We start from the raw sequence: 15,344 nt of genomic DNA, 5'->3' as shown, positions 1-15,344 counted from the left end.
ACAAAATATGAGCTACTTAAGAGATTCCTCTCTGATCAGTAAACCCATTTTCTTCACTAAGACCGTACATAGACCTCATTTAGACACTAAACATGTGTGTTACATATGACTTCGTATCTGTTTTGTCTTAGGGTTAGAGCAGGCAAATTGCCTGGTCTGAAGTGATCTAATCTTAGAATATAAAATTGACCAGAATGTTATTAAACTATGCAATAATACCACAGAAAAAGCATTTTTCACCTTCACTTTACTAGATTTCAATTGCGACAGTGCGGTAATAATGTTAATCAAAAAGAAAAAGACTCGGTTTGTGAAATTGAGGAAATGCTGGTAAATATGATAACATATTTACATATTTCTGCTCTATTGTTGAATGGAAACAGCACAAATTTCAATCTAAAACGCTGTTAAACATTGGCTACAGCACAGTGAAGAAAAATACAAAAGTTTCACTTTTGAACCAAATTGATCCAATTTTAACTATGAGATCTATGAGGTCTCACCTATGAACAACTAATACATTCTTTAGATCAATTTCCTACCCAAAAAATATAACTGGATTTCTATTAAGCAACAAATGGGTTCAAAGGTCAGTCCTGTATCAGCTACTGTATGTAGCACCATGCTGAAGAAGACCTAACAAATGTGTTCATGTGTGCAGAAGTGAGCACTGCAGAGAAAGTGAAGGGTTTGGAGTAGAAAAAAAATGTTCAGGTCCTTTATGAGTTATTAACATGACAGCTTTCATAAACTTAATCATTTTGCAGGGAATGACAGCACAGAACTCGACGCCAAAGGAACGTTTGTCATGTTGGCTAACAATAGCTGATATCACTGCAACATTATCAGCAAAAATAAAACATAAGACAGTTTTTCCACTACCTACCAGGTGAACCATATAAAAAGTTTTAAAAAAATGAAGAAAAAAATAATGCATTTTGCATTAATTGTAGCGTAATAGTTCATAAGTATTTTAAACTGCAACTTTTCTAACTTCCTGCAGTGACAGACTGCACTGCAGTGCTTGGATGTGAAAAGGAAGGTTCAGATTCAGCTTTTGTTTGAGTTTTTTCTAAAAACAACAGCAAAAAAACAAAAACAAAAAAACAACGCTCCTTGGTATTGCTTTATTTTCATAAACAAAGTCACATTGCTTTATTTTGGTCTCCAAAATAAAGCAGTGTGAAGTTTAAACCCCGACAACTTTACCATTCATGTCCAAATCCATGAAGTATCTTAGACCTTTTTATGAAAATTTTGAAAATTACAAAACAATTTTTTTCATCAATGAATCAATAAAGTAAAAACAAGAAAAAAAGATTAACATAAAAGCATTTATTTTTTTGTTATTTGTGTTTTATGTAGATGTAAACATTTGATGGTCACGCTTTGTGGAGAGTTTGAAAAGGACTCAGCCTGGTTATCTGCATGAAAAATACACAAATCTGATCTGAAAACCATCTAGCTTTATTTTATTTATTTTTTTAACAAACGACAGCATTCAGAGATTTACGGGCCCAGATTTTTAGGAATCAGCCTATTTTTCAAGATTTAATTAAACATTTCAGCGAAACATAAATTCAATTAACGTAGAGTTGTTCTAAAAGACCAGAAAAACACCCTAAAAGGCCTACAGTGCGTCTTATTATTCCACCAAGGTGACAGACGACAACAGGAAACAGTTTTTTCTCTTTTGTTTTTTTAGTCTAGATTTATCCGTGCTTCTTGTCAGTGTGGAATATTTACACTAATTATTTAAAAAGTTTGGCTAGCATTTTGAAACTGCTTACTGTAAGAGTCAAATGAAATCTCTTGACATCAGCTAATGAGACCAGATAGGATGAAAGCTGCATATTTCTAGTTGTGCCAAATTTTTCTTGGACCTTTACAAGTAAAGAGCAGCAAATACAAACGTTAGCTCATTGTGTCATTTTGTAGCAGAATTGGCACTGATTCTATTGAGGGAAGGAACAAAAACTTAAGCAGATGAAAAGACTCACAATGTTTAAAGTCAGAATTTTATCTGGGAGTGTTATATTTTATTTGTGTTGCATTTACTAATGGAATTTGCTGATTAATTGACATAGTGCCCAGGATGCATAATCGAAAGCGTAACATGTGGTAGCCATATTGGATTTGAAGGCTGAGGTGTGAAATCTCATTTTTATTTAGTAATTATTCAACTTCAAGAGATCTTTCTATGTTTTTCTATTAATTTCTTGCTAATTTGAAATTTCTAGATACAATTTGAATGTGAATAAATTGCATTCGTAATTGCCATCCTATAGCAGCATCTTATTTTCAGGTTTTTTATTATGACATAAACTAAAAAAAAAAAAGCAACTTCTTTTGTATTGATTTATAAATATTACTAAATAGATTGTTTTGACTTACAGTGAGGGATTGATTGTACAAGAATTATTTGAATATTTCTGTTTTCTTTCAAGTTAAATTAAAAACATATCTGGTTCTATCCAGTCCTCATGATAAATATAATAATAATTTAATGCGGCAGTGTCATCTGTCATGAATTTGAGATGCATTTCATGAAATATAAAGTAATCAGATTCTTTTTGGTGATGCTGTTGGCAGGAAGGATCTCCAGTAGCAGTCAGTCTTCCAACGAATCTGAAGAAGCCTCTGACTGAAGACTGTTGCTTGAGTGACACAATTTACCTGCAATGCTTTGTGTCTCTAGTAGTTTCGGTTTAAAGCCTGCATCTGACACTTAATGGAGAAAAATCTAATTTTTATCTCCACTTTAACAAAAGAATAAAATTCATAACGCCTTTTGAGAACCAGATTAGCTGCTTCTCTACATCTCCCAACTTATCATAAACCAATTAATGAGACCTTTAATTATAAAGTCAGCCGACTGAGAAATGTGTGTTATTAATAACTGTATTCGTAGAGGGACGAGTGATAATAAAGCCTCATGTCATCAAACCTGAGCAGCCGAGTCAAAACAAAAGCAAAGACCTCTCAGAGGTATAAACACGCCAGTCAGTGTCACAGGTTAGACACAAAACATGCTAATCCAAAGAGGGGAATCCACTCACAAATGACTGGATCCTGGTAGCGAGGTGTCACCTTTCCTGGCGGCAGGTAAAGAGACGGAGCTTGAATGCTGACAAATTTTAACAGGACCGGGAAGGGAAGCCATTAATCAAAGCTGACGGAGGCGCCACACGGAAAGATGCGGCAGGAGGCGTTGTTTACCTTCATAATTTGATAGATGATCAACTTCGCGCCGAGTCCGAATCCTCAAAGCTGACAGAAACTAAAGCTGCTCAATGTTGAGCTACGTGTTCGCAGATCCGACTGGCTTCTTTTAAATGACAGTATGTGACTGTGGATTACATGAATGTGATTCACATACATTTTCCCTGCATGATGGTGGGAACTTCTGTTGGAGATGCTCATTTATTATATTGGGATGTTTCAGGATCAAGACGATAAGAATATTTGGAGGTAAAGAGGATGTTTGGATTTTTTGAAGGTGTCAAAAAGAGTTTTCTTACCTATTTTGGAAATACATACCAGTAGATTTGCATAGAAGTGACAAAATTCTTAATGTTGTAACAGTTTCTCCATTTAAAAGACATTTAAACTTTAAATCTTTATATCTGTGGAACAGAAGCTCTATTAGTAAACTTTAACTAGTGTTACACGTTGCACTTACCAAAATTTTGTGGATAATTTCTGATCTGGATTCCTCTGAAACTTTAATAATAATAATAACCAGATAAAACCCTTGTTGAAATCTACAATCTCTTTTTCAAGAGCGACCTGGCAAGATAGCAGCACCGTTTTGCAAGTATCAATATTTACATTCAACAATATTTACATTCAATATTTACATTCATTAATCTGATTTCAGGTTTTCTTTAGTTGTTTTATAGAGGATATCTGAAATCAAGTCCTGGTTTTTCTTGGTATATATGGGAAAAGCATGCTGTTGTGTGAGAGACCAGTTGATTTAAAACAAGGTTTTAGTATCAGTTTTACCTCCATTGTCCTCATGGCCTCGTTTGAAGCATTTTAGGGGTGCAAAGGGGTTAAAACAAACAAACAAACAAACAAAAAAAAGCATTAGTTGTCATTTTAACTTCCTAAAAGCACTATGTTAGCTTCATGAGGACAGGAAGTCCAGTTGCCTTCTGTTTAAACTGTTTGGTTTTTTATGTTTGGGATGAATGAGAATCTACTCTGACACCAATATTGCAGCTAGTTGCTACAATACTAGTAAGTGACAAGGTTTACATGGCTAACATTATAAAAGTTTCAGTCTCTTATGTGTGATTACTAGAGAACCTTGTTGCTAGCCTTTAAAATAAGCAGAAGCTCCGTAACTCTGTTCAGCCTTAGTGATATTACCTTTATGTCTTGCTCTCTCTCGCTCTTTTGCAACCCTGAACAACAATGTTGTAGATAAGTGTTTTCTGGTTAACAGCTTAACTCTCTGCTTACTTCATTTTTTAAAAATCTAGCTGAAACACTAAACACTTCTTTCTGCAGTAACATTGTGCACGTCAAAGAGCTTTGTTGTCTATGTAACCCAGTAGCACTCATGCAATCTCTAATCAGAAAAAGATCTTTCAATGGATCTCCAACATTTCTCATAACACTTTTCACAAGAGACTGTTTCTTTCCAAGCCGAACAATGTCTGTGTTGCAACCTGAATTTTTTTTTTTTGTGAGGTTGTCGACTGCATCGGTGCGACTCGTCTGTCCTCTCTGACTTCCCCAGTCGTGTTGTAAACATTTTGAATTCGCAAAGTGGCTGTCATTTACAGGATGGTTCATTCTGAAGCTTTTCCGGTTCTTTCTGTAGTTTAGAAATGAGACCAATGGACTAATGATCAGCAAGCTGACAAAGTTGACAAACTCTGTCAATGTAGGCTGGCCATTGCCTTCCTATGCAANCTACCAGGTGAACCATATAAAAAGTTTTAAAAAATGAAGAAAAAAAATAATACTTTTTGCATTAATTGTAGCGTAATAGTTCATAAGTATTTTTTTTTTTTTTGAACTTTTATTAAAACAGTTCCTCAACATTATCCATTCTTATGCATCTTTACATTGCAACACAATTACAAGTATGACATTCAAACATATTTCGTCTAAGATTCCCCCTTCCCCCTCTCTCCTTACAGTGTCTTAGAAAATCCAGTTTTTTGTTCTAGATATAGATTTACAGGAGTCCATCTTTTATTATAAATGTCCTTCCGCAACCTCAGAGTTGCTGTAATATCCTCCATCAGGTTAACAGTCTTCAGCCTCTGAACCCATTGTTCCAAGGTAGGTGGGTGTGGTTTCAACCAGTTCACAGTAATCACCTTATGAGCAATTAACACCAGGACTCTCAGCATGTATCTAGTAACCTCTGTTGGGAGATCCACCTCTTCTAGAATCACTTTATGGATATTCCAGTCCACAGTCAAATTTAGTATTATTCCTATTTCCCTTTTTACCCCCTCCCAGTAACCTTTCACCTTTGGACATTCCCAGAAAATATGGGAAAAATCTCCTATCTGTCCACACTTCCGCCAACAGAGATTACTGGCATTATTATCATAGCTGGCTATCACTATCGGTGTCCTAAAAAATCTCATTCTTATTTTCCAACTAAACTCTCTCCAGTTTGGACTATTCAGACATTTGTGCCAGCTATCCCAAGCTTTTTCCCATTCTGTGTCTTCTATCACCCGGTTTAGTTCCAGTTCCCATTTGTTCTTGACATCTAGGGTTGTCTCTTCCTGCTCCATTCGTATTCTCTGATATAGAGCTGAAACAATCTTTTGGAGATCTTTTTGGTTCTCAACCACCTCAATCCAGTATTTTTCAAAATCTGTTGGGCTCTCTTTTACTTTGTCTATTTCTTTGTGTTTTTGAAGGTAGTGTCTAATCTGAAAGAATCTAAAAAGGTCTGAGTTAGCGATGTTATATTCCCTTTGAAGTTGTGAGAAGGTTTTTATCGTTGTTCCAGTAAATAATTGGTTTATTACTAACAAACCTTTATCAGCCCACTCTCCAAATCCCCTATCCATTTTGTTAGGTTTAAAGTCAGCTATGCCATCTATTCTGGCTGCTCTTGACAAGGAGAGTGGTAGTTTCAGTTTCTTCCGAACCCTGTCCCACACTCCTAAAGTAAACACCACCCACTCGTTTTGAATTTTGAGTTTTCGCCATTGATTTCTACTTAAAAAAGGTATATTAGTTATTGAGATATTCTTCACTACCGAGTCCTGCTCCAGCTGCACCCACATTGTGTCTAGATCCAGTCTAATCCACGCAACTAGAGTCCTCAACTGTGCTGCCCAAAAGTAACTTTCCAGATGTGGGAGAGCCAAGCCTCCCATACTCTTTGAAGAACACATAACTTTAAGTCTCACTCTTGGACGCTTGTTTTGCCAGATGAATCTCGATATAAGTCTGTCTAGTAGCTTAAAGGTGGTGCTAGGGACCTTGATCGGGAGGGAGTTGAAGAGAAAAAGAAGCCTTGGTAGCACATTCATCCTAATCGTTTCCACTCTGCCGACTAAAGATAGAGGGAGAATCTGCCATCTTTCCAAATCCTTTTTAATTTGAGGTATAAGTGTGCTATAATTAGCATTGTATAACTGAGAAAAGTTATTTGTCAGACTAACTCCCAAATATTTAAGGCCCTCTTTTGGCCATTTAAATTTCACTTCTTTCTCCAGGTGTTCCGGCCAGTGTCCTGACATCATCATTGCTTCCGATTTATTTTCGTTAATTTTGTAGCCTGAAACATTACCAAATGTGTGTAGGCATTTCAAAAGAGGTGGGATCGTCTTTGAAGGGTTTTTTAAGTACAAGAGTATATCATCTGCAAATAGAGAGATCTTATGTTCTATACCTCCCTTGTCTATTATTCCCTCTATATGTTTGTTCGACCTAATCAGTTCTGCTAGTGGCTCTATACTTATAGCAAAAAGAATAGGCGAGACAGGACTCCCCTGTCTGACCCCCCTTTTTATATTGAAGAATTCGGAGCAGTAGCCGTTTACTCGGACCCTCGATATTGGATTCTGATTAATACTTGCGATCCATCTTATGAAAGTAAAGTTAAATCCCATCTTCTTTAGTGTATAATTTAAATAATCCCAATCCACCCTATCAAACGCTTTCTCCGCGTCCAACGCTAGGAGCATTGATGGTTGACTGTCCTTCTTAGCAATTGACTGAATATTTAGCGCTCTTCTAACATTGTTCGAACCTTGTCGTTTTGTTATAAATCCAGTTTGATCAGGTTTTATTAACTTCTTTAAGTACTTTTGCATCCTATTTGCTAAAATTGATCCAAGGATTTTCAAATCGTTCCCTAAAAGGCTTATGGGGCGGTAGGAGGCACACTTTTTAGGGTCCTTCCCTTCCTTAGGTATTACTGTTACTATTGCTTCTGACCAGCTTTTCGGAGGATCATTTACCTTTAAGACATGATTGTATAGAGCACATAATTTAGGGGTAAGTTCCTTAATGAAAACTTTATAAAACTCTCCACTTAAACCATCTGTCCCTGGACTTTTATTGCTTTTTATTAATTTAATTACTTCCTCAATCTCCGTCTCCGTAATTGGTTTAATCAAATCGTCCGCTTCTTCCTGTGTCAGTTTAGGTAAATCAAGTGTTTTAAGTAGATCGTCTATTTCTTCTCTTTTCTGGGGTAGGCTTTCAGACTCATATAATTGTTTATAAAATTCTCGAAACACCTCTGCGATTTTTTCCGGTTGGGTTATGTCTTGTCCATTTCCCGGGTGGCTTACACTTGAAACCACACGGCTGGCCTGCATCTTCCTCAGTTGGAAGGCCAATAGGCGGCTTGCGCGGTTACCCTCTTCATAGTATTTTTGGCCAGTATATCTCATAGCACCTTCTGCCTTATAAGTAAGTATTTTGTCCAGTGTTTCCCTGCTTTTTTTAAGCTTTTTCAGTGTCTCCTCTTTTCTATCTCTTTTATGGGTTTGTTCTAATCTTTTCACTTCATTCTCTAGATCTTCTATTTTCTTCGCCCGCTGTTTCTTTAATGTACTTGCCATTTCTATACATTTACCTCTAATTACCGCCTTAGCTCCATCCCACAATATCGCCCATGACACTGCCCCATTATCATTCAAGCGAAAGTATTCATCTAATGTTGCCTTTATTTGATCTTGAACCTGGGGATCATTCAATATGGAGACATTCAATCTCCAGTATTTAAAATGTTTTTCTCTCTTGACTCTTAATCTTATTCTAACTGGTCCATGGTCTGACAATGTTATAGGTTCAATACTACTATGTATCACCCTATGAAGCTCTCGTTTGGAAACAAATATCATATCCAGTCTCGAGTAAGAACCGTGCACATTTGAGAAGAATGTATAATCCCTGCTCTGTGGATTATATGCCCTCCAGGAATCCACCAATCCTAACTCTTCTAACAGATAATTCAGGGCTTTCGTTTTCCTGCCCAATGGGCCCAGGTCTGACGGCAATTTGTCTTGTTTTGGATCCAACACACAGTTAAAGTCTCCTGCCAGAACTATTACACCTTCTGAGTCTTTTGCCAAGACGGATGCTATTTCTACAAAAAAGTTTGGGTCTTCTTCATTTGGAGCATATATATTCATCAATGTTATATCTAACCCTTCTATTGATCCCACTACCATCACGTATCTCCCTTGCATGTCTTTAATCTCCTTCCGCATCGAAAAGTAAGATGTTCGGCTTATTAATATTGCCACTCCTCTCCCTCTACTTTTTGGACAACTGGCAAAGAACACCTGGTCCACCCAATGTCTTTTTAATTTATTGTGTTCCACATCATTAAGATGCGTCTCTTGTAATAGCGCTATTGAGCTTTTAAGCGATTTTAATTGAGCTAATATTCTTTTCCTCTTTATCGGGTGACCCAGCCCTCTCACATTATAACTTACAATGTTTAAATCACTCATAACGAAAAAAGTACCTTCACACTGTCAACCTTTTCCTCTACATTTCGACCCTTCAAACTTAGTTCTAAATGTTGCGTCATACCAATTTTTGACTCCTGATGGTCACTCAAAGTGAGCCTGAACATGTCAAGGAACAAGAACATAATAACATTAAAGCAATTTGAACCAATTGAACTCAAGAAACTCCCATTAACCCCACTGATTATGATAAGACTACATACAACCTGTAGTGGCCTCCTCCTGACCAGCCCTCGATGGAACCGAGGCAGAGCGCTGTGTGCCCATAAACGCTCTGGGAAAAAAGCACTAAGTGCAACCCAGATCACAATCCAAAGAAAAGCAATAATTCCCTGGTGAGATCTCCACCCAATTGGAATGATAGTAGTAACGCACGGTGATATGAACTACCCGTGAGATGTTTAACACTTAAGATACCATTTCACTGAACAAAAAACTTTGGCTACTTCTATAGCATCATCTTCTTCCCCTTAATAGCTTTTCTCAAAACATACCTTAAAGTCCTCATGAACTCTTTTGTATATGAACGTTTATTCCCACCACAGTCTTAAATGTAAACCTTTAAATCCGCCTCTGGTAGTCCCTCTTTTCCATGTCCCTTGTCGTTGAATCTCGGTTTCCATGCCTCCTTGGAGAGCTCTGCTTCCATCTTCTCTCTCTCACTCATCTGTACCGAAATATTTAACTTCTCCAACGTCGGTATCGCGTCGAGAAGGGTAGGGAAGGTTTTCGAGCCATTTTCCAAGTCCACTCTAAGTTGTGCAGGGAAACGACATTTAGCCTTTATTCCTTTTTCTTTAAGTTGCTTGATTACACTCTGCAGTTTCACTCTCTTCTTTTGGACTTGCGGAGAGAAGTCCTGATCAAAGTATATTCTTTTCCCCTGGATGACGATTTGTTTTTGAGACCATGCCCGTTGTAGCACCGCTTCTCTTGCGGCGTAGTCCGTGAAGCGGACAATGATGGAGCGAGGCGGATTTATGTCAGCTGGTCTCGAGCCCAGAGCTCGATGCGCCCGTTCGATGCTTAAGTCCTCCTGCAGCAGAAGCGTGTTTCTGAAAATGTCTTTTACAAAGCCAACCATATCCTGTTTCTCGCTTCCTTCCGGGACTTGATAAATTCTGAGATTGTTACGGCGCATACGGTTCTGGAGGTCATCGCATTGGTTAGTGAGAAAGGCCTCACGTCTCAGCATGTACCGAAGCACTCTTTCGTTTCTCTGGCTAACGTCTTCCGACGCACCAGTCCTCCTCTCTGCTTCCTCCAAACGTTGCTCCAGCACGTCCGTGCGCTCCTTCAAGTCTCTTACTGAAGTTTCCAGTCTTGTTAAAGCCGCCTTCGTTTCAGCAAAAGCATTCTGATTTTCTTTCCTCAACTCCTTTAGCTCGCGCAGTACTTCGGTTATCATGACATTAGCTTCGTTAGCTTTCTCTCTCTCGCTAGCTACCGCGCTAGCCTGCTGTGAGTCTTTCTTCTCTTTGGGCTCTTTATGGTCGTTTTGCTGTTTACCAGAGGTACTTCTTGTCGGCATTGTCTTCTTATTTGCAGTTTCTTCTAAGGGGATATCCATAAAGTTGTGTAGTTTGCCAAATATTCATCAATCTCACGGGAGCCTCCACCCAATGCAGCCGTCTCAGAACATGGCACCACCGNGTAGTTTAGAAATGAGACCAATGGACTAATGATCAGCAAGCTGACAAAGTTGACAAACTCTGTCAATGTAGGCTGGCCATTGCCTTCCTATGCAATTCAATTTGTTATTTCCCTTCAGCACTGCGTCTGGGCTTTTTCCCCACCCAGCTCAGTTTCTCCTGTAGAATTCAATCAACGAGCAGCAGGAGGAGTTTTAAACGATGACGTTAATTTTTTGCGCTGTTTTAGAATTGTAGTCTGCCATTTTTTTTAGCAATGAGAGCAGAGGAAGTAAACGAAGCCGTTCAGTCCGTTTTGGCCAATCTTCTAAATATTGAGTTAACATCAACAGGCATCTTGTTCAGCTCGGCACTTTGCTATAGAGCAGTGGTTCTCAAATAGTGGGGTGCGCCCCCCAAAGGGGGCGCAGTGCAATACCTGGGGGGGCGCGTGTGACCCTGGGGAACAGGCTTGTTTTTTTTTTTTTGGGGCGTACTAGTATAAAGTGTAATTGCGCATCCACTACAGTAGGCGGCAGTGGCGCTGTCATTGTTGCTTCTGTCACGTTTGCGACAGTGCAACATTTTACGACTTACAAGACAACAGGTTTGCCTTGGTTAGCAGTGTTGAGTCAACAGAAAGCTCCGACTGCGTTCTGTCTATAGCCTCCATTATTCAACATAACCCCCAACATGAAAAAGTTTTAACAGGGATGAAAAGAAAAGCGGAGAGAGACAAAGATAATGAGACAAAAGAAAGTCACCGAAAGCTAAGACGAGGAAATACGACGAAGCGTATTTAGCACTTGGCTTCATTGTCACTACAGTTGGAGAAGAGGAAAGACCGGTGTGTTTCTGTGTCTAAAAATGCTCGCAGCGGACAGCATGAAGCCAAATAAATTAGCGCGTCACTTAAATACGTTACACTCCAATCACGCCGATAAGCTGCTAGAGTTTTTTCAGCGAAAACGTGCTGAATATTGCCAACAGTCATCCCACTTTGTGAAGGCTACTTCAGTAAACCATCGAGCGCTGTTAGCATCATATAAGGTGGCGTACCAAATTGCGCAGTGCAAAAAGCCCCACACCATAGCAGAGGAGCTGATATGCAGAGATGGATAGTCACGGTGGGGAGTGGGGGGCGCGAATAGTTTTCTTCTTGCTAGGGGGGGCGTAACAGAAAATAATTGAGAAGCACTGCTATAGAGGATGGTTGATTACAGCGCAGGCAATTTCATAGCATCGAACTGGCACATTACAGACGTCTAATGTTGGTGACTGGGTGAAATTTAAAACTTCAACAGAATCCATGCCTCCAGGAAGTAATCGTTTTTCAATAGCCAAGAGCGCAAACCCCACGGTACGAAGCATAGAACAAGGGACTGGTTTTTACCAGGCTATTGTCAGCATAGTTTGCCTGGTAAAAGTGTGTTTTGAAAGAGTGAATGGATAATATCTGCAAAAAAATGTGTTAAAAATAATTAGCTTCAGTGGCTTTAAACAACTAAAGTCAGCAATAGGATTCCCATCTGATGAGCTGTTAGTCTTCAATCGCTCTGAGAATTTATTGACTGAAGGTAAAGTAAGAGAAATCTGTCTAATAATAACTTTACTTCAACAAACCCAAACTAACATTGTCCTACCGCCAGTAGCAAACACCGTACAAGACGGTCCGACAGGATTGAAAACTAAGTGCAAACATACGGACAAACTAGTTAATGAACGGATGGTTAGACAAAAGTGACGAAGACGCAGGCGGGGTAATTAAAAATAACGCCAAGATGAACCGATAAAACGAAGCAGCTCGTAGCTCAGCTGAGAGCTGAAAATAGAGTGCGGTTTTGGAAATAATCACGGCTTAGCGAAGCAGAGCCGAGGGACGGTGCCTAAAGCTCTATCAGACGTGACAGAGAGATGCAGTTGACGGGACCTGGCAGATCTGCCGGGGAGACTGGAATCTCATTTTGGAATTTCTAATCTAGACCCAGAAGTTTCAGCGGGAGAATCCATCGAGGCGCATGCATGGCTGCGAGCTGAATGAGAGCGGGAGATGAATGCACTGTGGAGGAGGCGAGAGAACTGAGGTGGAGAGGTGTGGAGTTGTTTATACACTCAAATGAGGCTGTTGGAGACCGGTTGGTTGGAAATTGGACATGATCAATTTCCCCACTTAGGTAGGGGTGGAGCTGTGTGTAAAGCTGCACGTACTGCTTAGGGCGAGCTGTGAATGTTTTATGTGTTTAAAGTCTGAGGAAAAATGAACTCCCGTGTTTCTCTTCACAGAATACCAAGGCGACTACTACGGACCAGGGAGTAACTACGACTTCTTTCCCCATGGCCCTCCGTCCTCTCAGGCCCAGTCTCCGGCCGAGTCCCCCTACATCCTGGGCTCTGGACCCGGAGCCATTGAGGGGTCCGGACACCACCCATCAGACGACCAAAGGTACACGGACATGATCTCTCACGCGGAAACCCCCAGTCCCGAACCAGGCTTACCGAGCTCCCTTCAGCCGGTCCCCGGGGACGCATACGGGGGCGGACCCAGTCCCCCTTTCTCTTTGGCCAGTAACTCCAGTTACAGCGCTCCCATGTCCCACCAGGGCCAGGAGATGGGCGAAACAGGCGCCTGGTGAAAGGACAAAGTAACAATAAAAACCAGGGACCAACCATGGGCCAAATATCTGCCTGGCTAATTCAGGAGACGTATCAACAACGTTGTCAGAAGGGGAAAGTACAGCTGAAATTTCTACAGAGAACCTTTTAAAATCAGAGACTCATCTCTACAACTGAAAAAACTGATGGAAAGAACGTGACGCGAAGCAGGAAAAACGATATTTTTGCTGCACGGTAGACGCTCCAAAGCATATATCCCTTGTTGGGTACGGGACTGAACAAGAGATTCCATCCAGCAGAAATGCTTCTCGCCTTCCCCTTATCTTCTAATGCTCTAGGAACACATTAGTGAGAAACACCAAAGGGGGGACATGTCTAGTTTTCTTAATTTCACACCACGTTTAAAGTAAAAAATGTTGCTCCAAAGCTATTTTGATTCTCGCTTTATGTCTACGTTGCCACTTAACAACAATTTTGGACCTCAACGCTCATAGTCAAATGCATCTGTCGCAGACGAGGCAGTGTATGTTTAATCTCATTTTAAACATGTTTATTTTTTTTGCTTGTGTAAGACAAAACATCAAATCAACAGCTGCCGCATGGCAGACACGCACTGACTTTCCCTCACACATCCTGGCTTAGAGTCCCTTAATGCACAAAAAGTGTTCTTGATCATAACTTGAAAGAAGGATGTCTGCACTATTATTCAAAACACGAACACAATTATACAGACACTTGTACCCTCCTACACACACACACGTACACACATGCACACATCACACCCATCGAGGCGGCCCTGATAGTTCTGCTCTGCTCACTGCTTCACCTGACCTTCCTTTTGTTACTGTCCCTTTTAAAAAAACATGTTTTAATGGAAATGATTTTCAAAAGAACATTGAACCCATAATGGAGAATGTCCTTCAGCAGCTGAGGTCTCCTTCCTCTAAAGGCGGAAAACAAAAGAGGGGGCAGACAACATCTGTGACATTTCAGCTGCCTCCTCCAAGGCGCGCGTTGCCATCTAGTGGTCGCCTTTTCAAAGCGCACGGGGTCTCGGTTCGACTTGTGCACCAGAGGACAACAGCCTTTTAATATATATATGTTTTACCCTTTCCTCTTTGGTAATAGTTCACGACCAAGTCTCATCAGGGCTCCTGTGTTTTGTTTTTTTTTTCCTTTTTAAGAAAATTAAACTCAATTGCCAATTTCAGCTCAGTCCTTCCTCCTTCGGTGCCACCTCTGAGTTCGCTGTACTGTTGTTTTCAGATCATTTTGTGTTTTCTTTTGGACATTGTATAAGATCTAGAAAGAATGTGTCTTATCTCCAGAAATTCTTGGATACAAATGTGTGTGAGTGAGTGTGCATGTGCTGGGTGATTGTGTGAGTGTGTGCTGGTTTAAAGGGGCATGGGGGGAGCCTGTGGGGGGGCTGGGAGGGGCAAGGCTGTATTATTTCTATGTAAATAGCACTGATAATAAAACCTCTCTTAAAACGTGAAAATCTGTTTTGTTTTTTTTGTTTTATTTTTGTTTTTAGTTTGACCTTTTCATTTGTAGACTTTTTAATATGCCGGACTATAATTTGATGCTGCGGCTATAACCTACCTACCGTTTAGCTCGGCCATTAAGGTCTTAACAAGAGACAGGATAAGCTTGTTAAATGTAATGAAATGCTTTAAAGCTAAACACCCCATATCATGCAAAGCAGTTTCAATTAACTTGTCCCTATCAACTGTGATGAATAATTGCAGGGTAACACGCCTGAATTAGGCAAATTTTCTTAAAGGTCCATTCGAGGTAAAATTACATACATCATATGTTTAATGAATTTTCCAGACACATAGTGGCATTTTATAGCACAATAAAGTAACTATGGTATCTCCAGTTATACAAATGGAGGCATATATCAAATATGACTTAAAAGAAATTCGACTTTGCAATTAAGCGCCTTGAAATTGGGCCTCTGTCTCTTTAAGAAACTCCTGCTCTTTCTGAAACTCTGCCTTCAGGAAGTCATCACAACATGGCTCCTCTATTAACCCTCTAACATTTTTACCAGTGTTGCAGTGGTAAATGCAGAAGTAGCATTAGCAGATGCTCAGTTCTACCAGGTATTTGCTAATTG

General features: G+C 39.8%; 1 protein-coding gene across 1 annotated transcript in view; it reads left to right on the top strand.

Annotated features, from left to right (window-relative positions):
- Nucleotides 1–14,523, top strand: part of lhx5 (LIM homeobox 5) — a 30,053-nt gene extending 15,530 nt beyond the window's left edge. Inside the window, exon 5 of the mRNA XM_007570791.2 lies at nucleotides 12,890–14,523. Coding sequence (XP_007570853.1) covers nucleotides 12,890–13,239 — 350 coding nt within the window. The 3' untranslated portion in view covers nucleotides 13,240–14,523. The remainder of the gene's footprint in view (nucleotides 1–12,889) is intronic.
- The last annotated feature ends 821 nt before the right edge of the window (nucleotides 14,524–15,344 follow it).

This window comes from Poecilia formosa, unplaced genomic scaffold (assembly GCF_000485575.1).
Source record: "Poecilia formosa unplaced genomic scaffold, Poecilia_formosa-5.1.2 Scaffold269, whole genome shotgun sequence".
Classification (NCBI taxonomy): domain Eukaryota; kingdom Metazoa; phylum Chordata; class Actinopteri; order Cyprinodontiformes; family Poeciliidae; genus Poecilia; species Poecilia formosa.
This window is presented reverse-complemented; position numbering and strand designations above follow the sequence as displayed.